The sequence below is a fragment of the Paroedura picta genome, chromosome 1 (genome assembly GCF_049243985.1).
Source record: "Paroedura picta isolate Pp20150507F chromosome 1, Ppicta_v3.0, whole genome shotgun sequence".
NCBI classification, from domain to species: domain Eukaryota; kingdom Metazoa; phylum Chordata; class Lepidosauria; order Squamata; family Gekkonidae; genus Paroedura; species Paroedura picta.
Window position 1 is genome coordinate 42726035 of NC_135369.1, and position 23798 is coordinate 42749832.

At 42.2% G+C, this 23798-nt stretch overlaps 1 protein-coding gene across 11 annotated transcripts in view; it reads right to left on the bottom strand.

Annotated features, from left to right (window-relative positions):
• Positions 1-22309, bottom strand: part of MAP4K3 (mitogen-activated protein kinase kinase kinase kinase 3) — a 76666-nt gene extending 54357 nt beyond the window's left edge. For 6 of the 11 annotated variants that reach the window (XM_077335713.1, XM_077335720.1, XM_077335703.1 and 3 more), the window contains exons 1-7: positions 21986-22308; positions 16028-16085; positions 13484-13574; positions 8431-8495; positions 2967-3022; positions 2109-2156; positions 538-580 (exon numbers count right to left, since the gene is read on the bottom strand). In XM_077335713.1, the coding sequence (XP_077191828.1) occupies positions 538-580; positions 2109-2156; positions 2967-3022; positions 8431-8495; positions 13484-13574; positions 16028-16085; positions 21986-22093 (469 nt within the window). In that variant the 5' untranslated portion in view covers positions 22094-22308. Of the gene's footprint in view, positions 1-537; positions 581-2108; positions 2157-2966; positions 3023-8430; positions 8496-13483; positions 13575-16027; positions 16086-21985 lie in introns of all 11 variants that reach the window. The other 5 variants (XM_077335676.1, XM_077335656.1, XM_077335647.1 and 2 more) reach the window with 1 other exon arrangement.
• Positions 22310-23798: the final 1489 nt, after the last annotated feature.

Sequence of the window (23798 nt, forward strand, 5' to 3'; positions counted from 1 at the left end):
CATTGGGGAATTCATTCCACCAGGCTTGGGCTGCAGTTGAAAAGGCCCTGGCTCTGGTTAAGCTCAGGCATACTTCTTTGGGGCCAGGGATCACCAGGTTCTTGGAATGAATGGAGCATCTTGCTCTTCGGGGAGTATAGGCAAGCAGATGGTCCTTAAGGTTTGCAGGACCTGGACCACATATGGCCTTGAAAGTGAGTACCAACACCTTAAACCTCATCTGGTATTCAACTGGTTGCCAGTGCAGCTGCTACAGGACTGGGGTGATGTGAGCCTTCCATGATGCTTGTGTGAGGCCTTAGGCAGTTGCATTTTGGAACATTGCAGTTTTTGGTTTACAACTTGACTCTGAAAATTCTTGTATTAAGAACTTTAAACTCATCTGAATATTATGCCTGCTGAAATCCTGCAAATGGTTTGCAAGCTACCACTACCCTTTAGCTAGGACCAGCAGAGTGGTAATACACAAATCAATCCTGAATTGTAAAACAACATGAAGTGATCAATGTCTAAAATATGTGAAAAGTAGATGCTTACCTAATTTCACATGGCCATTATCAGTTAAAAGAATATTTGCTCCCTTTAGGAAAAATTATAACATACAACTTTTAGATTTTATGTACTTTCAACAGAGAAAATGAACAAACTCTTTAAAAGGTATTCTTAAAACCTTAAACATTTTGAAAAATTTCAAATCTCACAATTACACACAACAGAAACAGATGGAATCCAGAATTCCCCATCCCCATGATGATAGCTTGGATCTATCAAAGAATTTTCCACAAAGAATATCTGCTCACTGAGGGTAACTTTCCTGTCTGTCTCTGCCCACTGCAGCAAAAACATTCCCCCAATGCTGCTCTTAAAGGTGGAAGGCCAATCACGCTCCACAGGTGGAAATCCTCTCCACTGGATTCAAGCCAACATATATCAAGAGAAATTAAATTCCTGAAAGAGGATATAGAGTGCAAAAAGCATTTTTGTTTAAGAAAAGTAACAGAAAAAATTAATTCTGTAAAACTGTAATAAGGCATACCTGCCCAAAATTGTGCTGTGCACAAGCTCCTTGTGGGCTTCATGTGCAGTGGAATTCATGTGCAGTAGAGCAGCATCTAACACCACATTAAGAGATTTCCCCTCACAAAATATTTTATAGACAAGATTCAGTTTTCTGTGAAACAATTTCCTATCCAATATTCAGGCTTTTAAAAATTTAAAATAATTAATGCTTATCCACAATTGAAAGCTCAAGACCAGGCTGCAAGCCCATGAGGAAAGTTCTGTTCCATCCTCTGAAAATCTAGTTTAGATGTCTTCACCAGCCCTAAGTACTAACACCAGCATTTTAAAAAGTGCAAATCCAATGCATGAGTTATAAGGAAACCAAACAAAAAATGCTGCATTGCATCAGATGATGCAACTGCTTATAAAGTCCTGGCTCCTCCATAACAAAAGTTGAGTCATGTGAAGGCAACTTTCCTGCCCCTCCCCTCTTTCTGTAACTTCCCCCTAACCAGCAGGAAGGGAAGTGCAAAACAGTCCTTTCCACCTCCACAGGTCAAAAAGCAATTCTAGTGAGGATCTCCTCCTGTGCTAACAGAATGGCACCTTAGGTTCCAAAACAATATCTATAGATTTCATGAATGGTGTGAAATAATAGCAAATAATAAATGAACAATAAGTTCAATTACAAGAACACATACAAAGTTGAGAACACCCCCATTTTTTCAAAGTGTTTAGGAAAAAGGTACACAGACAAACTAACTAACTGATTTTCCAATAACAAGACGTTTAAAACTAAGGCTAGGCACTCAAGAAAAACAACAAACAGACAAAGTCAGAATCACCTAAAACTCTCAAAATACAGAGAGCAAGTGGACAAGATACAATTTTCTGTGCCAGTATCCCAAATACTAGGAGGTGGACTATGGTATCATACTTAATGCACAATTTCAGACAAGAAATAGTTTCAGGGTTTTTTTTCCCAGTGGAAAAAAAAGGGGAGGGGGCATTAAGACAGAAGGTCATTTTTCCAGTTCAGTTTACAAAATTTAACATTTTGAACCTCTGGAAATTTTATTAATCAAGGAAAAAAATGAAAGTCTTACCTTTATGTCTCTGTGCATTTTTCCTTTACTGTGAAGATAATATAATCCCTACAGTGGAAAAAAAGTTGCTATAATTAAAGATCAGATGTCTCTCTCTATGTGTGTGTCAAGAAAAACCACACCAGATAGAAGAAACAAAGTTACGTATCGGTGGCTGTCCCAATTTAAATTATTTGCATCAACATCACTATGGAATCAACCCATGCTTGAAGTGGTGACAGAAGCAGAAAGAGACAGAGCAGGAGTCACACAAGCAAGAGATAGGAGAGCTTACTCACTCCTCTAAAGGTAAACTGGTAGAAAGTTACCCTTCTGGACGCATTCAATATAGTGATAAGCATCTCAAAAATCTAAAGTTGCACTGAAGCCTGCAACCCTAAATTCGCCGATGTAGAAATAAGCATCACTCATTTCAGGTTAACATGTTAGGGACTTGGGTGCCAAACATTTTTTCCATCTTATATACTGACTGTGGAATACTAAAAGCTAGTCAGAAGTACACAGAATCTGTAACCAGAGCAGCCTTGTGCCTAAGAATCAAAGGCAAAGCATCAGTTAAGACAGACATATCTCTCTGAAGCACCCTAAGCCAAAACACACGTACGTACATACACACACCCAATACGGACAAATGCATAAGCTGCAGCATTAGTGTCTGTTTTTTAAATAGTAACTAACAACCAGATGAAAAACTTCATTTTTAGGCACTGAAAATACTGTGACACAGCATTATAACAGTTACACATTATCTATAATTTATGCATAATTTGACATCATGATCCAGGAATTACCTGGGGTCTTATTTTTCCTCCAGATTATTCTATCCCAAAAGGTTAGTAATAAAAGAATTTTACTTGCCTGTAGTGTTTCTCTGCTAACATAAGCAATCTGTTGTTCTGAAAGAGGGCCAGTCACTAGAAGAAATAATACCATTATCCCCAAAAGAGAATTAGAATGCACAAGATCATTAACACCTTATTCAAATTTCATGCTCTCTCTGTAACACACCCCAATGAACATTTCAGGCCTTGAAACAGAAGTTACAGGAAAGTAAGTGCTCTCTTTAAAACTTTGGGGTGCAATTGCCAGTCGCACACTCAGCCAGAAACCTGGGTGTGATCTTTGATACCTCCCTTTCCATGGAGAAACAGATAGCAAAAGGAGCTCAGTTGGCATTCTTCCAATTATGTCAAACCAGACTAATAGCTGGTCCCAGATTCACAGTGATCTAGACCAGGGGTCATCAAAGGCCACGGTACCGGGCCGCCGCTAGCCACGCCGGCCTTCCCCCGCCGGCAGCTAGAAGGAAGGGAAGAGACAGGCGCAGCCGCCGGCATGGCGGTGACGCAAACGCGCATGTGCGTTGTTGCCACGCATGCGCGTTAGCGCCCCCTAGTGGCGAAAACGCACACGTGCAGTTACCACACATGCGTGTTAGCGCCACCTGGTGGCGAAAACACGCATGCGCGGCAATTGCGTGTGCACGTTTTCGCAGCACCCGGGCTGTCGGCTCTTCCCTCAGTCCGGAGGCAGTCCCTGACCTGAGAAAGGTTGGGGACCGCTAATCTAGACAATGGTCACCTATAGGCTGGATTTCTGCAGTCCGCTCTACGCGGACCTACCCTTATCCCTGACTCGGAAATTCCAACTGGCGCAGAACGCAGCAACCAGGGTTCTTATGGGAACATCTAGGAGGGTCCACATTCGACCCACAGTCCAACAGCTGCACTGGCTACCAGTTGACTACCGGATCAGGATTAAATTTCTAGTAATTACCTTCAAGGCCCTACACAGTCTGGGCGCTGAGTATCTGAGAAAACCCCTCTCTACCTATGCCCCTCAAAGAGCACTCCACTCCACCAACACCAACAAACTGGTGATCCCTGGCCCCAGGAAAGCTCGTGTGGCAACAATGAGCACTAGGGCTTTCTCGGTCTTGGCCCCAACCTGGTGGAATGAGCTCCCAGGCAGCATCAGAGCAGTGATGGAACTACAATTCTGCAGGGCCTGCAAAACGGAGCTCTTCCACCAGGCTTTTGGTCAGGACAAGTAAACAAGCCACCATTAACCAGAAACCTCCATCAAGTGCACCAACAGAAAGATGGAACCACAGTGCAGGAATAATAAATTGTTGATTGTTGTGTACTGACTGTTAAATTATAAACTTGTTTGATACAAGTTCACTGTTACATGTGTTTACATTTCAGTCAAGATGTTTATTGTACTGTATTGCTTTACAAAAGTAAATCGCCGTGAGCCGAAAGGGAGGTAGGAATATAATAAATAAAATAAAAATAATAAATAACATTCTAGTTTCATTCTGTTCAGTGAATGTCTGTTGCCTCTGATGAGGGGTGAAATTCACTGTCCCCATAAATTTGTCTGTTTCTCCCTTCTCATTGTTAAAAGAAGCACCTGAATTGGATGCCATTTTGCTTGGTGTTGCCAGTTTGGTGTCGTGGTTAGGAGTGCGGACTTCTAATCTGGCATGCCAGGTTCGATTCTGCACTCCCCCACATGCAACCAGCTGGGTGACCTTGGGCTCGCGAAGGCACTGATGAAACTGTTCTGACCGAGCAGTGATATCAGGGCTCTCTCAGCCTCACCCACCCCACAGGGTGTCGGTTGTGGGGAGAGGAATGGGAAGGCGACTGTAAGCCACTTTGAGCCTCCTTCGGGTAGGGAAAAGCGGCATATAAGAACCAACTCTTCTTCTTCTTGGTGTGCTTTTTAGGGAGTAACTCTTATTTTACCATTTATCACCTGCCCTCTTGTTATTAGCTCAAGACAGCTTATAGAGACAAGGTTACACATGACACAAGCAAAAAACAAATCCAACTCTCCTGTTCTGGTTGTTGCTTGAAGAAACGAGCCCAATTCTTTCTCCTTCTGACTAATACAGAATATGATTCCCTATATTTGATTCCCTGTTAGAATATTTTTCATTGTCTGCTTTTTGTTCTTTTTAAATGATGTGCATCTTTGTTCCTACTATATTTTATCCTGCCTTCCCTTCAAGTTAAGGGCAAAGTACATGGTGCCCAGCTCTCCATTTGTCCTGCAAAATAGATTAGATTAAAAGCACACAATTGGCCTAAGGTCACGTAGAGGGCTTCATGGTAAAACTGGAATCCTGGTCCTAATCTTCTCACACTGGCCGTCATTTGAAATCTTTATGCCCGTTTATTGCAAATCCTTGACTACTGAATCAGAGTACTATGAAAGCGGTCTGCCAGGAGAGGGAAAGGTGCTATGTCAAATAATAATGAGAGCTTACAGTGTCCTTCATAATTACAACCACCAAGATAATTACAACACAGTCTTTGCTTATGGGGGCCCATTTTATCAAATGTAGAATAAGACCTGTGAGAAGAGCTGTAATGAATTTTAGGTGACAGCAACTCTGGCAGTTGTGACATCCAATTTAAATGGCCTAAGAACTGTTTAGGTATGCAAGGAAAAGAGCATGCTGAATTCCTTTGGATTTTACCTAGTTTAATTCCTGAGGCTCGCCTGGTATGAAAAACAGCTTGGAAATGAATTAGAAGCGGAATATTTCAGTCTTTTCAAAAAAAGCAGGTTGGCAGCCAAAATCAGCAGTAACAGGAAAGCATTAGCAGCCGACATCTGTTCAGCCACATACACAAAATAAGCTCATTTCCTCTCACACAGGTGGCACCAGCATAAGGGCATCTATCATAGCTCTTAACAGAGCGACAAAGGAATGACTCAGCAGAAAGAAACAACACACCATACTTGGACAAATCAAGAGCACCTTTTCATCAGGTGTCATAGAAATAACAAAAGCATCAACAGAGTCAAGCTGTCACTCATCTGTCAAAAGTTCACACCTCAACACTTACAAAATTATTACTACTAACTTCTGTGCAAGTGGAAAATAGTTCCAAAATAATTAAAAATGAAGAAGTTAGTAAGAGCTGTAGCTAAATGAGCTTCTTCACACCAGGCCATACCATATTGCCTAACACAAATCACAGGGAGAGGTAGGCTATTCGTTGAAGCATGATTCATTAATTATGGTACAATGTTGACTTCTTTAATACAAGTGGGGCCTTGACTTGTAGCATAACAGAGATACTTCTAGGCAACAAACTTCAGCACACTAAAAACAGCCTCACAGCACAGTTCAAGGCTTGAATATGCTATCATGATGTAATGTTGAATTAGCCCTCAGAGCCCGAGTGGCTTCCGCCACTGAAAGGCAATGTTAGGAAAGCTTTGTCAAGGCCGACTATTGTTTGACCTGAACACAGAACTGAAGCATAAAGAAGCATTTTAAATTTGCCTTCACCTGTGAATGTAAAAACATTTCCTATAAGGCAAGCAAAGTAAAAAAATTGGGAATCTCATCACATGTCCATGTTGATAAGATCCACCAAGATCAATAAGGCTGATTTCAAGTATGAATGTACAAGTACTGAAGCAAGGTAGGTGGTTCAATTTTTATTTGGCGAATGGTAACATATGCAGACCAATAATTCAATTATAATGAAAAACAGGCATGTCAGTTCCATCTATTTACCGTATTTGCCGGCGTATAAGACGACTGGGCATATAAGATGACCCCTCAACATTTCCACTCAAAATATAGAGTTTGTTACATTACATTACAGTACTATGGGCCACCATGGGCAGCTATGTCTATCCCAACTGAAGTGCACCCGGCGTATAGGACGACCCCCCCACACACACACACACTTGGAGGCATGTTTTTCAGGGGGGGAAAGTAGTCTTATACGCCAGCAAATACTGTATATGAAGTGGCCTGTCCTACCCTCCTTTATACAAACCACTTTCTTAAACCTGCTTTCCCACAGCATCATGGTGTACTCATTCACCTCCTGAGGTTCCCCCCAGCTTTTTTTCCAATAATCTCCAAACCTGCTTTGCTGGAAATGTTTGGAAGAGTCTGAATGGCTTCTGTACAGACGGAAACATTTGGGTTTTCCCAGTCCCACCTACCCCACCATCTATTTTTATTGCCATAGTTCCCACAGTGGTAATTTTCTCCGATTCCACAGCAGGCAGGGGATTCTTTTAAACTGTCAACTGGATATCACAAGTGGGGGCTTGTGAGACTCATGGGGGGGAAATCCCACCCCCCCCCATTACCTCACTGAGCCTGCTCCAGCTCCAACATACCAAGGTAAGAAGGAAACTTTTAGGATGATTTAACCTTCCTCTGACCTGATGTATTTTTAGAACATTTCAGATTTTTCTGCAAACTTGGGGGCAACCAATTTTGCTGAAAACTCTGTTTTGGATAGTCCAGTGGCACCTTTAAGACCAACAAAGATTTATTCATTTATCTTTGTTGGTCTAAAAGGTGCCACTGGACTCTGATTTTGTTTTGTTGTGCAGATATGTAGATTACCTTGTAACAATCTGTGTATCAGATATACTGAATTTTCAAGCTTCCTTTAAAAATAAGTCTCTAACCCTGCCTGTTGTAGAGATATAAGGGGAAAGTAATACGCCTAAAACTGAAAAAGCTAAAGACTTGCTTTAAAAAAATGAACGCTGGGAATTCAGAGAACCTGACACATGGATCATTATAATGACAATCATTTTTTTAAAGGAAAAAGACCCAGTGGCAGAGGTAGGAAGGAAATGGTCACTGCTGGGGGAGCAGGGCAGAGAAACCACGGGGAATCCTCCCATGCAGAAACCCTGTGGCCACTTCCCTGTATCGGCAGCCGCAGGAGCAACAGAGGAACTACACAAGTCTTCCCCAGAAGCAGAAAACATCATCATATAGTTGTAATAAATTAAGATTCCAAATTATTGGCAAGAGGTTTGACTTTCTATTTCATATAGACCAGTGGTCCCCAACCCCCGGTCCGGGGACCGGGACGGTCCGTGGATCACTTGGTACCGGGCCACGGCCCCTCCTCGTCCTCCTCCCCAGCTGCTGCCTCGGGGGCTGCCCTGCCACTGGCTCACCTTTAGTGCTCTCCAGCGGCCGCTATGGCTGGGGCTCCCCCTCAGCGTGGCACTGCACAGCTGCTGCTGGCAGTGCCCCCCAGTAAAATTGTCAAGCGTTGACCGGTCCCCGGTGATAAAAAGGTTGGGGACCACTGATATAGACCATAGGCTTTAATTGATATGCTGTGATACACTGTACACTGAAACAAACATTCCAGTATACACCATCACATATTATTTTTATTAAAACCTTTATACCCCACCTCCTCAGCATTCAAGCCCACAACTGAAGGAGCCAATAGAACTCTCTTTCCATTTCCTATTTACTATTTCCAAAAAAGTTACCTGGTTCATTAAATGGGCAGATTCAACTTACCATGATAAATGTCCTGCAATGAACCACCTCCACAGAACTCCATGCAAATCCACAGCTTGTCTCGCCTTTAAAATAAATAATAACCGGAGATTATTAATTCTGTGTATTTACAAACACTGAATGCTGCCTTGACAATTGGTAATGTCATACATTGTGTAAGACAGCAAAATTCAATAATGCTAGGAAATGTTGAAGACAGTAGGAAAAAGAGGAAAATCCAACATAAGATAGATTGAGTCAGTCAAGGAAACCATGGTCCTGTTTGCAAGACCTGAATGAGGCTGTTAACAACAGGACATTTCAGAGAACATATGGTCACCACGAGTTGGAAGTGACTTGACTGCACAACACAGGCACATACAATGCTCTATTTTATACTTTGAAATTCCCCTATAGATAATAGCCTAAGCCTGTTATGTAAAGTATCCCAATCTTGCATAAATCCTTCTCATTTACCTCCTCCCACAAATTTCAAGATAAAGACCATATAAGAGCATCGAAAGAGCTATTCTCAATGACCGATGCATAACTGTGGAATTTTCAATTCCTTGAGAATGAAGGAAATGATGCAAGACCATTCTGGCCAACTGGCAACTCAATGGCCAGGTCCAGCAGGATTAGATGGCACTTCATTTGCTCCTTGGGTTTCGTTGAGCGTGGTTTTTTTTGCTATTTGTGGTTTTAATTTCAGGAGGCTATAACCCATCAGGATTCTTCTTAGACAAGAAAAATAAAATCAAAATCAAAAACATGATGATGCAATATGCCTATATTATTATTGAAAATAAAACCAAATCGCAAAAAGATTAACCTGGCAACTTTTAAAATGTATTGGGGAATAAAGAAAAATGCAGGACACATCATTTTTATTAATCTTCTATCAAGATACAAAGTTAAAATGACTGATTAATCTGCACAGTAACAAATTCAACAGCACCAACAATGTCAGTATCATCTTTCTTTTTGCTACGGTGACAAAACTACATAGACACACAAAACTTCTTTATACTGAATTGGACCCTTGGTCCATCAAAGTCTGTATGGTCTACTCAAACTGTCAGCAGCTCTCCATGGTGTCCAGTCTGGGGGTCCTTTATTTATTTATTATTGAATTTATACCCCTAACATGTCGGCTCAGAGCGGCTTACAAAAGGCACAATAGCCCAAAACAGTAAAATCAATAGTACCCCCAATTAATCATAAAACAGCATTAAAACCACCGAACAGCAACAAGATGGCAGACAAAAATTAGAAAATACTCCCAATATCCATTCCACTGCCCATATCCCACCAACACAGCGTGCGATGTAACACAGTCAGATGTACTGGCCAGCATCTTAAGCTTGGCAAATTAATGTAGGGCGGGACCCATAAGATCAATCACTGCAGGGTCTCCCCCTGGCCTAAACCAAAAGCCTGGTAAAAGAGCCCCATCTTGCAGGCCCTGCGGAATGTTGATAGTTCCGTCAGGGGCCTCAGCTCTTCCGGGAGCTTGTTCCACCAGGCAGGGGCCAGAGCCCTAGTCAAGGCCAGGCGGACATCCTGGTGGTCGGGGACATACCCACAGAGCGAAACGCCCTACGGGAGGCATAGGCAGACAAGCGGTCCCTCAGATTGGCAGGACCCAGGCAGTGTATAAAGGCAGAAGGAGGAGTGGGACAGAGAGATTTTAACAGCCCCAGATGGATGAGTGGGGCTTCGATACTGAGGCCAGTATTATTTGCTGGTGTTTACTGGGCTTCAACCATAGCCCTGGTGGAACTACTTGAGGTCCTGCAGAGCTCTGATCTTACTTGGCAACAGGTTTTACCTGGCTGGGGCTGGGACTGAAAAAGTCCTGGCTCTAGTTGAGGCCCGTTTAATTTCATAGGAGTCAGGAACCCTAAATAGATTCTGCTGGTTCAATCTTAATGCCCTTTGTGGGCTATATAATATCAAGCTACTGCCACAGATGCCTTGGTGACATTCAGGTTAGTTTGCAGTAACATTCTATTCACAGGGTTGATTCTGAAAATGATCTAGAAACTCTAGCTAGTATTAAAAAACACTATTTATATTTTAAACAACATTTAATAACATTTTAAAGTTGTTTATTTTATAGTCACATAATTTATATTCTATTGTGTTTATAGTTGACCTAGTATGTTGCAATCCACCCTGAGGGACAGGGTAGAATAAAAGTCCAATGAATGAATGAATGAATGAATGAATGAATGAATGTTCAATGAATAAAATGGTGACCAAGAATTTTACTGAATAAATAAATGATTTCAGGATATTCAGAATAGCATGTATTCTGTGTGTGGTAGAAACAGCTGTGTGTTATTATAGGAGTTACACATGAGGAACCTGGGGAGAGTACCTTATATCCCCCCATGCCCCCTTCCCGACACTATCTCCTCTTTCCCTCCATCTGACAGCCCTTATGCCTGCTCCCTTTTTCCCCAGCCGTCCACCTTTTTCTATTTGACCCCTTCAATTTCTCCCCTTCCTTACATCCTTCACTATCATTAATCTTTTACCCTTTTTATTCTTCCCCTCACCAATTTTAAGGGCTGAGCAATATTGTTGTTTACGCAACACAGCCAAAATAGTCAACAAAATGTCACAATGTACTCTCAGAAGATTTCAAATAATTAATCTCTTAAAACTAAAGATACTGCTTATACCATATTATATCACGCTAGTTAGTTTTTGAAGTCCCTGCTTTGGTTACCCCCGCCATCTGAGGTTAGACAGGTGGCGAGTTTAAAAAGGATTTTCATAGTCATGTTATCAACATTTTGAAATACCCTCCCTGATGGATTTGTCTGTCTCCCTGTATTTTAGTTTCATTTGGCATACTTGCAATAACTGTTATTGGTTCCCCTCCCTGGTTCTGGGTTTATGTGTTTGTATTGAATTACTTTAATGCTTTTATGTGAGCTGATCCCTGATGGCATTAAAGGTGGCATTAAAATGTTTTGTTTAAATAAGAAAACATTTGGTGTGATTTAATCTCTCCCCTGCAAGTTTTTAATTTAGGTGTTTTGTTTTGTTTTTTGAAACTCGAGATTTTCCTCAGGTTTGTAGGAAAATCCTCCCAGTTTGTTCCTGGTCCCAACTGTGTATCTTTTTTGATTCACATTCTAGAACCTGGTTCAGAGGTAGAAATTATAGTTTATAAACTACTTCCTGGATATTAAGCAGATGTGGATTCTCATAAACAGGTATCAGAAGCTGTACCTGCTTTGGTTCTTTCTTCTATGCATCTAATGGTGGTGGAAAGTGCTGACAAGTCACAGCTGACTTATGGCAACCTTATAGGGTTTTCATGGCAAGGACCACTCAAAGGTGGTTTTGCCACTGCCTGCCTTCACATCATGATTCTGGTATTCCTTGGGGGTCTTCCATCCGAATACTAGCCAGGGCTGACACTGTGTAGCCTGACAAAATCAGGCTAGCCTGACTCTCTCTCTATGTTATACCCCAATCAGCAATAATAGTGCATTTGACTTCTTTGCCAAACTGAACTCTGACTGTGCCAAACTGAAAACTGACTGTGCAATGTAACAAAGCGGAATACCATTGCCTATACATATAATAAGTAATTAATGCACAGTCACATAATTTCACAAATCTTGTAATTGCATAATCATTAAAGATTACACGTCCATAAGTATCTTTGATGCCCCTGTGCTTTACCAATTTCCTTTAGAAACATAACTGAAATTTAAGTAATAAGTGATATCCAGAACTTTAATAAATGTTGACTGTGAACAAAAGTGATTCCCAGTTTTTGGGATGGGACAGAACAGGACTAAAACCAGCACATTTAGCAGGATACTTCTGCCATTACTATTTCTGCTTTTCAGGAAGCTCCCTCAAGAAAAACCGACTGCCCTAATGCCAAGAGAAACAGCTAGCGATATCCTTAATTCAAAATCCTTAATTCAATGCAGAGAAAGTAGTGACTGGAAGTATAATGGGGATTTGTTAAATGGAGAGATGACAGTATTAGCTGATTAGTCAGAAAGCCTAATTTATTAATTCCTTGATCAGAGATTAAAGGATCATTTGTACTCCCTGGCTTTTCCACTGCCTCCATTTATCTTTACTTTTTAGTAAACTGGAGGACAACCACCACAACCACCAAAATAACAACAACAACAACAACAACAAATTTGCCTTCCACCATTCCCCATATGGGTGGTTCAGAATAAAAAACATTCAGTAAAATTGGTTTCAATAATAAAATTACAGTAAAATACAATAAAATACCATTTAAAACCCCATCCCTATCACCACTCCCTTTGCACCTCTGCCAACTACCCCAGACTGGGAAAGACATCAAATTATGGGGAGCCAAAGAAGAATTATGGGGAGCCTGGTCCCAGCCATGGGCTTGGTGGAAAGGTGCCATCTTGCAGGCCCTGTGGGACCTTGACAGCTCCATCGGAGCCTGGATCTCAACAGGCAACTCATTCCACCAGGGCTGAAAGGCACACTTCCTTGGGGCTATGGATCACCAGCAAATTGGTGTTAGTCAAGCATAATGCCCTCCGGGGGACATAATGTGACAGGTGGTCCTTCAGATACACAGGGTCCAGACCACAAAGGGCCTTAAATATCAGTCCCAGAACCTTGAACTCCACAGGCAGCCAATGCAACTGTTGGAGCGCAGGTACCTACCATCCCTGAGAAATACCTACCATACCTGAGAAAATGGAATGCAGTAGAGGATCGGCAAGAGAGCAGAGGCTAAGGGGACAAAGAGTTTGCATAAAATTTGCTTCAACACCTTGAGTACAGAATCAGTGCTAGGACTACAAAGAAGTCTGAAGTGATTTGTTACGCATATGAGCAAATAGAGAAAAGCCAGAAACGTCAAGATTTGCTAGGTTAAAAAAGGAGGCACATATTTTAATTAACAAAACACCCTAAGGAGTAAGAGAAACCATAGATAATTAAAGGATGCTACCAGTAAATTTCCTCCCTATGCCTGTGAGTCAGAATAGGCACTTCATTTTTCCAGGCAAAGAAATGAACACTATATAACTTTGAAATACTGTACCTGAGATAGCTGCCAAAATAAGCAACAATGTTTTGATGCTTACAGTCTTTCATCATAATGATTTCTTGCTGCACAACAGCAAAATCTTCTCCTGGAAAATTAGTAAAAAAGTATTTGGTTTAATTTTGAAAATAATCATATTGACATACTTTACAAGGCTAATGTACAGATTACTGAAGTAATTCAGATGTGAAGTGTTCCAAACACATAAAACAGTAAATATGATTATGTCCCCAAGGAATCCATAATTCTTCAGAGATATATTGAAGTTGCTCTAAAAAATTACTTAGTTGAAATGTTTTCCATGAAGCTATGCTAAAGTGCACTAAAATATTTGACTATTTATGTACGACATCAAGGGGGGGGCTAATTTCAGTGCTCACCATGGGGTTGCCACTTAAAATGTTTTCCTGCCTCCTGCTTTAAGACAGAAATGTTATGAAACTGATATACTCCTATACACACATAACTGGCTGCCACTGCTAGGGGAACACCCCCCCCCCCTATTTTACATGGAAAGAAAGATGCACTCAACATGGGGCTGCTATAAATAAAATAATAATAATAATAACAACAACAACAATAATAATATCATCATCATCTATACCCCGCCTCTCCCCACATAGTCAGCCTGAGGTTGCTAGTTTAGCTAGCAACCTTATCCTCTATCTATTTCCTTCCTTAGGATTGCAACTCATGCAACTCCTTTTGTCCTCAAGATTCAAGTTTTTCAAAGATAAAGATTTTCCAGCAGAGATTATACTGGCAAGAAAAGATGCCAGGGAATAGTTTACTATGGTGAACTTGGACATGTCACACCTGTGGTTGTCAGAACCTCTGTGCAGATCTACTAAGGGTTCCCACATTATATAATCACTGACCAGACACTTTTCAGGTTTTTCTCCACAGTCATACGTATAAGGAATAAAAGCATTTTAAAAAGCAAGATCCAGGAACCTGCACTAATCTGGTTCTATGTGACAAGGCAAGGCTAAAGATGCAAACCAACACCACAGTTTCTAATGTAAATAGAAAATACGCAGCGTCCCTGAATGTTTGCTTTGGCAAAGGCTACTGTACAGAAGGAAGTTTATTCCTTTGCTCTTTCCGTTTTACTGCTGGTCTGTAAGCGCTCCCTGACTTATAAAGGTCCTTGAAATATGGCCTAAGTGTTACCTACAGCTACCTTCCTGCTTAGATCATATTCTTAAATAGAACGCACATAATTTCATGATAGAGCCTCTTGTGGCGCAGAGTGGTAAGGCAGCAGAAATGCAGTCTGAAGCTTTGCCCATGAAACTGGGAGTTCAATCCCAGCAGCCGGCTCAAGGTTGACTCAGCCTTCCATCCTTCCGAGGTTGGTAAAATGAGTACCCAGCTTGCTGGGGGGTAAACGGTAATGACTGGGGAAGGCACTGGCAAACCACCCTGTATTGAGTCTGCCACGAAAACGCTAGAGGGCGTCACCCCAAGGGTCAGACATGACCCGGTGCTTGCATAGGGGATACCTTTACCTTTAATTTCATGATATTGTAATCTAAGCCAAGACAGCAGAGAAGGAAAAGAAATGGCTAACAGCTAGCACTGCTTTTTTCACCATTTTATCAGTCTTGCTTAGATTCTTTCTAGCTTTAACAAATGCTTGAAATGCAGAATTCCGCACTTTCCGATGGTAGAACAGAAGGAAGAACAGAACAGGAATAAACCAGCAACACAGTTTGGTCATTTAAATGCTGAAGCATCAAGAAAAGATGCCAGAATCGTGTCAAGGAATAGTAGAGTCCCAGTACTGGAACTAGAATTAGGCAAGACAATGCCACTGGACGGGCCCATCCGACATAGCTGTTGGATGAGAAGACCTGCTTTATCTATTCTGCTTTGCTCAATGAAGAACATAATAAATGCAAATGTCAAAAGACCTTATACTAATTTATCACAGTCATTAACGTAAGAAAAATGATGGCAGCATGCTATAAATGCATGCTAGCATTATTGTAGACCGTTGTAAGTCACCCTGAGATGACTGGCTCAATAGGAATGGCCTATAAATATCAAATAAGTAAGTAAGTAAGTAAGTAAATTGCATACATTTAATTGTGAACACAAATTTTACTTGCACAGATTTGACAGTCCAGTCAAAATAGACAAACCTAAATCAAACTGCTAAAATACTGTCCATCTAACACTACTTATGTATACATTGTAAAACTGAAAGATATTATTTATTGTGAAGAAATAAAATATTGCAAACTGTACTTCATAATATTCAGCAGATGCAAAACACTCTTGAAGAATCCCTGCTATTTTTCTCTTGATTTTATAAGCTGCAAGCCCCTACTTCTCACATATTTGCCAGTTAGTCTTAATATCTTACTGAGATGTTAACTGAATACAGTTAAAAATTATTCAAGGAAATGAGTCATAAAGAATGTAATGAGGGTGCCTGTAATTCACTATGCTGTTTAAAAAATTAATAAACAAAGCAAAGTGAGGATGTGGATCAGTAAATGTGATGAACAGCAACTTAAAAGGAGAAATGCTTACCTGGTTCTAACTTTATTACTTTAATCGCTGCCAGTTCACTTGTGTTAACATTTCGAGCCTATTAAAAAAAGAGTAAAGTATTTTTAGATTAAGAAAAACAACAAAAACAAGAGTCACCTTGGTGCAATTGTTAGGAATGGTGGCTTCTAATCTGGTAAACTGGATTTGATTCTATGCTCTTGTTAAAGTTCTTTCTGTTTCTGTTGTGGGGAGAGGAAGGGAAGATGATTGTAAACCACTTTTGAGACTCTTTCAGGTAGTGAAAATTGGGGTATAAAACCCAATTCTTCTTCTATTAAGTGCTTAAACATTTTGCCTTGTTTTTAAGTTGTTAGCCCCTCTAGGTCTCAACTGCAGGAGGGGATGGGATGAGAAGAGAGAGATTCTACCTGTGTGCCATATGAGAGCTCTGACTAGAGAACAGAATTGCAGGAATATCAGCTAGATCTGAAAGAGCCACCCAAACATCTGACGGGCCAGCACAGGTTAGGCGACAAGGCCCAACCCCTCTAAGAGCTTCCAGGTTGGGAATGGCTTATGTCAGGGGTAGTCAAACTGCGGCCCTCCAGATGTCCATGGACTACAATTCCCAGAAACCCCTGCCAGCATTCGCTGGCAGGGGCTCCTGGGAATTGTAGTCCATGGACATCTGGAGGGCCGCAGTTTGACTACCCCTGGCTTATGTTCTGAATAATAAAAGGATTCAGCTTGCCATCACTCAAATTTGCAAGCATCTTGCTGTGTCCAACCTCATTCCTGATCCCTGGACTCTGCAACCTGCAGTATGAGAGCAACTGGACTGAACTTTCCCTGCCTTTGTGACTATAAGGACACTGACAATTCTTCGCAGAACTGATATTTGAATATTTAAAGGTACTAATGTTCTAAAAGGTGTATACCTCACACCTAAAGCTAAATTATCTTACTGAATAAAGTACCAAGAATAAATGTCCAGGGTCTGCTTACTGGTGACGAACTCTATTTTCTGCTTTAGATTAAACAAGAACAGCCAATTATTAAGAGTGAAAGTAACCAGCATACAGTTCCCCCCCAAGTTTTGAAAATAAAAGATTTCTTTATTTCTAGTTTATATTTTTCAAAGTATATAACTACAGGCTTCTAATAGTAGGCTTTAGATATAATCACAGAAACATATCAAAGTTATTTCCCCAGCTATATTTTCCTATGCTCTACAACACAGGAAAGAGCCAATATGACCCAATAGATAAAATGCAGAGATGCCTCACTTCCACCCTTGCAAAGTCTGCCCTCATTATTGCTGTAGGCAGCCCAATGAGTTACGCTGTGTTGAATCAATTGTGACTGCATGACACTTCTTGGCATTTGTACTAGTTCTTGAACTGTTTTGCTCTGAGGAAGTGAGAACCTTTCCAATCCTTAGGAGAGCCATGTGAACCCCCTTCAGTAGCACAAGAGGTGGTCCCTGCAGATTTTCACCATAAGCAAGCTGAACACATGCAAAAATGAAGAACAGAGCAAATGATTATTGGGCCAGAAGCAGGCCCTATATAGAATCATAGAGTTGGAATGGGCCATACAGGCCATCTAGTCCAACCCCCTGCTCAACGCAGGATCAGCCCAAAGCATCCTAAAGCATCCAATATATCACTCTTGCAGCAGGAACTGAAAACATATTCAGCAGCCAGTCGGCAGAAGGTGGCTCAAATCCAAATCTTCAAGTTTCCATCAAGAATAATTTCCTACTCCATGTTGTACTTGTAACTGTTTTGTGCAATGCTAATTCTCTCAGTTGCCTGAAGCATACCTATGGAGTTAAAATATAATTCTAATTAAGGCTAACTGTGCAAATATAGTTGCAGATAACCGCTGGACCAGTGTGGTGAGAAGTTAGGACAACATAGTAAATTGCCAGATTGCATACAATCATTATGCCTATAAAGCTGTTGATTTGCTGTTATGCACTGTCCCTAAAAACAAAATTACATGTATAATCTGAGATTTTTCGGTACCATGTTTTATAAATGATTAAAACTTAAGTCCCAAAGGAACAACCCAATAAAAAAGTACTTCCCATTTTATATGAAATGCCAACTAAAGAAAAAAAATATCAACAACCTGTACAAGATGCTCTCTTGTAAACTGGTCAGCATGATTGGGATAATGTCACAATTCTCAAAACAAGTCAGCCAAGAAATTCCAAAGTTCATCAGCATAAAAAGCCCTGTAAGTGGTATAAACAGTCCAGTCCAGTAGGCACTAATTTCTATTACCTTATCCTGTGAGAAGCAAAAGCAAACTGATAGCAAGAATACTGCATGGAACTCTTTTAAAGAAGAGTATATCATAACCACTACCAATCTATGCAGAACTCTACATATCCAGTCCCAGTGCTTTATTACATGAAAAAAAAAAAGAATTGCATTGCATTTAGAATGTAAATGATAATTCTGTATATCTTAGAAATCTTTCTACTATGAAGCTGACTTGGGAATTACTTCATGATAGATTTATATGGAAATCACATTCGCTACCTTGTGCTGGCCTAAGTTCAAGTGCCACTGCAGGGCTGCCACTCTGAGTTTCCCCAATGCAAGCTAATGTATTTTTTGTTATCTCTCACTTTCTGAAGACTAAATTTCACAAGTTGGATCTGAGGGTCGTAGATTTATCATTATGACTAGTAATCAAGCCCGCTGTAAGAAAAATACAGCGGGCGCTAGGTAAGGGAGCCCCCGGCAGTCGCGCACAGCGCGGCTGGCAGGGGCTCCCTTGGCCGGCGGCCTGAGGCGCTTCGTGATGGTCTGTCCGGAGGAAGGGGCCAATCGGCACCCTTCCTCATCCCGGACAGAGCCCGCCCTAACTCCTCCCACTAAGCCCTTACGGCTTTATTTAGTCCGCGGTGCCCGCAGCACCGCGGACTGTGTTAAGATGTGTGTAGTGTAGCCAGGAGATCTGAGGATTATCTAGCAGCCAGGCAAGGGACATTCCGAGGTGGTCTGCCATTACCTCCCTCCGTATCATGGTCCCTAATGTTCTTTGGAAGAACTCCATCCAAATCCTTGAAGGTCTCCCATCCAAATACTAGGCATGGTTAGCCCTGCTTAGTTTCCAAGATCTGATGGGATCGGGCATGTCTGAGCTATGTAGCTCAGGGCTCTGAGGATTGGGCTCAGCACCACAGCCTACTGGGTGACACAGTGTTCTGTCTTGTCCCTATGGTACTTAACATCTGAATTAAACCATTGAGGCAGAGAGATAGTGGAAATTCCAGAGAGATAGTGAAAATAACAAATTAATGAAGGACTGAATGAGGCTGAATAAGCATAAACTGAACAGATGTGCTGTGGAGCAGGAATAAAGCTGATACAGAAATAGATCAGAGTTGGAAGGGACCTTGGAGACATCTTATAACCTTTAGCCCATGCAGGAAGTCCAAAGCCACAGCACTGCAGCCAGGTGGCTGACCAGTCTCTGCATCAAAACCTCCACTGAGGGAAGAAGACACTCCCTTGCCCACTGGTAACTGGCTCCACTTTCAAACTGGACTTAACTATTAGGAAGTTTCTCCTACTATTAAATCTAGTCTTGTAGCGTGGAGCAGCAGAGAAGTAGTCTTTACATTCTTCAATGTGACAGCCTTCCAGGTATTTGAAAAGAGCAATTATGTCTCCCCTCAGTCTTCTCCAGGCTAAACAAACATTTTTCAACCTTTGCTCATAGGATTTCTCAATAAAAATCTGTATGGATTCTATGTAAAATATAGTTGTTGCCTTTTAAAGACTTGGTGACTTTTTAAAAAATGAAATTAGGTTAAATTTCAGAAGTTTTTTTCAAAGTTCTGAACACCTGTCCCATCTCTCACCACTGCATTCAGGTTATAAGTCTCCAAGAATTCCGATCTTGGCCAAAGCATACATTTGAGATTATTATTTGTAACTGTGTTTGCCTTCTTTATCTTATTAGCACTCATTATTTTTCATGGATTGGGGACAGGTGAACTAAAAGACAATCACCACAGAAAAACTACACTGCAATCTAAATTGTTTTCAGTACAACTGAGGAAGGAAGGTCATACATGTAATTTTCCTACAATGTAGAATGAAAGGCATGTTAAAATATTGCTCTGAAGGCTTAAGGATTCTGTATAAGTGAGGTGCTAGTGAGTGATAGAGCATGTACTGTTAGTTCGTTCCTCTCTAGGGCTTCACTCAGGAAGAAAAAAAATAACAAAACCCAAGGATCACTTCTCATGTCCTCCTTTTATCAACATATGATACATTGTAGTTTGACAAGAAAGCTGGCAAGATCTTAGCAGCTGGAAACTGAAACAGACAACCCTTTTGAGAGTCCTTCATCTACCCAATACAAGCCAAGCCATGTGAGACTTTATTCTTTGGAATGGGAAAAAGATCTGTCGTATATGCACATACACACTGGCCATTTTTGATAACATTTTTGACAGTTTCTTGATCACATTGATAGGCAGTGGATTCAGGACAGATAAAAGAATATTTCTTAACCCAACACAATAAACGTTTGGTAGTCACCATGACAGGATGTCACGATGGCCACCAGCTTAGAAGGCTTTCAATGTGAATTAGACAAATTCAGGGGCAGTGTACCACTGCATACCAGATTCTGGTTAGGGTAGATGCAGAGGAGGCATTAGACTCTTGTGTACATTTTATAGGCCTCCCATGACACTAAGTCATCTACCATGGAAAACAACATGCTGGGCTACATGGAACATTGGTCTTATCTAGCATGGCACGTCTTACGGCTGATAGCTCCTTAACAGTGCGGTTCATTTGAGAGATCCAGGTTCAAATCTCCACTCTACAATGGAGTGTACTGAGTGACCCTGGAGCCTCTGAAACTTAACCTGCTCAGCTTCATGATGTTGCTGGGAGGATAACAAGGAAGAATATTGTGTGCCACCTTGGACTCCTTCAGGAAAAGGTGAGATAAAATTAGGAGAAATTAGTAGACTTGAGAGAGAAGTGTGCCAGATTCAGAGAGAGGACTTCACCAACAAACCTGGCTAGGAAAATTGCATCTAGTCTGCAGAAAGAAGCAGCCAAAGTTGGTGTTGTAGTCGAAGGACAGATATTTACTGAAAAGTTGAAAGTGGGAGGAAGAGGGCAGGGATTATGGTGGCTGATCTAAGACTATGGATCAAGGGAAGAAGGAGCAAAGGTTGTCTATGAGGGGATGAGCTTAGGATATCAGGTACCAGCTGAAGGGGTTACCTTTTGGTTTCTTTGTTTAGACAGAGAGGTCGGTTTGCGCAAGGAGGGGAGGAAGGCAGAGTGACAGTAAGGAGACCATAGTCTGACGAAGAGTGCTTGCACTCGAAAGTTCACGCCCTGAATAAATCTTTGTTGGTCTTAAAGGTGCTACTGGACTCTGATTGTATTGTGTAACCAGTCAGATGAAAAAGGGAAGATCTGTGCTCACAGCCCTGCTCCCAAAAATACAGGCAAATATTGAGAAGCAGTAAGACCCTATACCCAGCACCTTGTAAGGGGGAGAGTCACTGTCACCGCAGATGCCCCTGCACACACTCTTCAGACTTGTCACAGTGTGCACTTCCTTTCTCCTGGGATAAACAAACTTCTCTCCCATTCACAAACATATGATCTGGAAAGGAGATAGTGAAGACCAGGACGGCAGGAGAACGGGATGCGGTGTAGAATAAGACACGGAGAAAGGTTGGGTGGCAGGGAGGGCTTGCTGGATTTTATTTTATTAAGACACGGGGCTAGGCCATAAATGCCTGGGTGGGAAGGTGCCTTGCTGGAAAGCGCTGTCTTCCAAAAAGAGAGAGGAGGCAGGGAGGAAGGGAAAGGAGCCTGTGTTGCTACTGTGTGCTGCGCGGCGGCGGGGGGGACAGACCTGGCTTCCAGGATGCCCGAGGGAGGGAGGGAAGGCGGCGGGCAACGTGGACGCCGCCGGGGCAGGTGCCAGAGGGCTTACCTTGTAGACGTCGCCGTAGGTGCCGCTGCCGATGCGCTGGATGAGCTCGAAGTCCTCCTGGGGGTTCCTGCGGGACAGGTCGCACACCCGCCCCCCGCCCACGCTCATGGCGCGCCGCCGCTCGGAGGAGGCAGCGGCGCCCCCCTCGCCCGGCTCAGTCGCCGCCACCCGGAGGCCGCGGGCGGGAGGAGGGGAGGGGGTGAACAGGTGGGTGGGAGGGAGGAAGGAAGGGGGAGGGAGGGAGAAAAGGCTCGCCGCGCGATCACCACCAGCAACGCCACCTCCCCCTTGCCTGCTCAGCCAACATGGCGCCCTCAGCTAGCTTCTGCGCAAGCGCGCGGGGCCCTCGGTACACTGGGATGGGAGGGGAAAGGGAGTCCCCGGAGCGCGCGGGAAGAGGCGGGCTCAGGAGCCAGCGCGAGGCCGGAATGCCAGATTCACGTGGGGCGGCCGCGGCAATCGCCGGGCGCGCGAGGCCGCCTTGTGCAGGAAGAAGGTGCGGTGTCGGAGGCTTTCTCTGCGGACGAGAAGTGACAAGCGCTCCAATCTCCTTGGCGTAATTCGTAAACATACAGTCAGGCAGGTTGCCTTGTTTGTCAGAAGTAGCAGGACTCCAGGGGCACCTTTAAGACCAACAAAGTATTATTCAATAAAACCAGAGTCCAGTAACATCTTTAAGACCAACAAAGATTTATTCAAGGCGTGAGCTTTCGAGTGCAAGCACTCTTCGTCCGACTAAGAATTGACCATCATAATAGTAGGAATATAAAAGCAAAAGTTAATCTTGTTATGCTGTCTCTGCCAAAGGCAGGGAGTTATCATGTGGCTGTGTGTGGATGCTGTGACAGTTTACTAATGTAACAAGATTAACTTTTGCTTTTATATTCCTACTATTATGGTGGTCAGTTCTTAGTCTGACAAAGAGTGCTTGCACTCGAAAGCTCACGCCTGGAATAAATCTTTGTTGGTCTTGGTGCTACTGGACTCTGGTTTTATTGTGCTACTTCAGACCAACTCGGCTACTCATTTTATTCAAGGCGTGGGCTTCCGTGTGCAGGCACTCTTGCTCAGACAATGGAACCAGGACCATAAGAGTAAAGTGGTAAGAAGATAGTAAATTAGTAAACAGAGTCACAACAAATCTGCAGCATGATGATGAAAACTGGATAGTTCCTTGCTAGAATAACAAAATCCAGTCCTTTGGGTTCAGTTGTCCTTCACAAAAAACAAAGGGGATATAAAAATGTCAAGGTCAGTGGTTAAGGGCAGATGATTTCCCAGTTGTGGAAAGAAGTAATTAAACGAGACTAGTTGCTAGTCCCATCCTTCTCCACTGGTTTTAATTAATAAAGGATGCACAAAGCCTCCCTTGGATGGAGTAGCAGCAGCAGAGTAAAAAGTCAGAATAACGTTTTGGTAGGTGACCATTGGAAATCAACGTGTGGTGATCCCCCCCCCCCCATGATTGGTTTATTTCTAGTATATTCATTTCTAGTCTGCTTTTCAAGTGAAGAAAATAAGCAAAATGACCACAAGCTGTTGGACTTGTTGCATTTGGTGTTTAGCTTCTGGAAGGTGAGATGATCTAATATCATTTCCTTGTACCCTTTAAATGAATGAACTATACTGTGCCACTTGAATCTACAAGGCTCCACTACCACCCATCACCAAAACCATGGGCTCTTTCTAGACCCCACCAAAGTACTGTATATTTATAAATAACATCCTAACAGTTCATTTGATTTGAATACAGCTGAAACTTTAGCCCTCTGCCATCCTGAAATGTGGGTGGAGGAAAATGCCATCAAGTTGC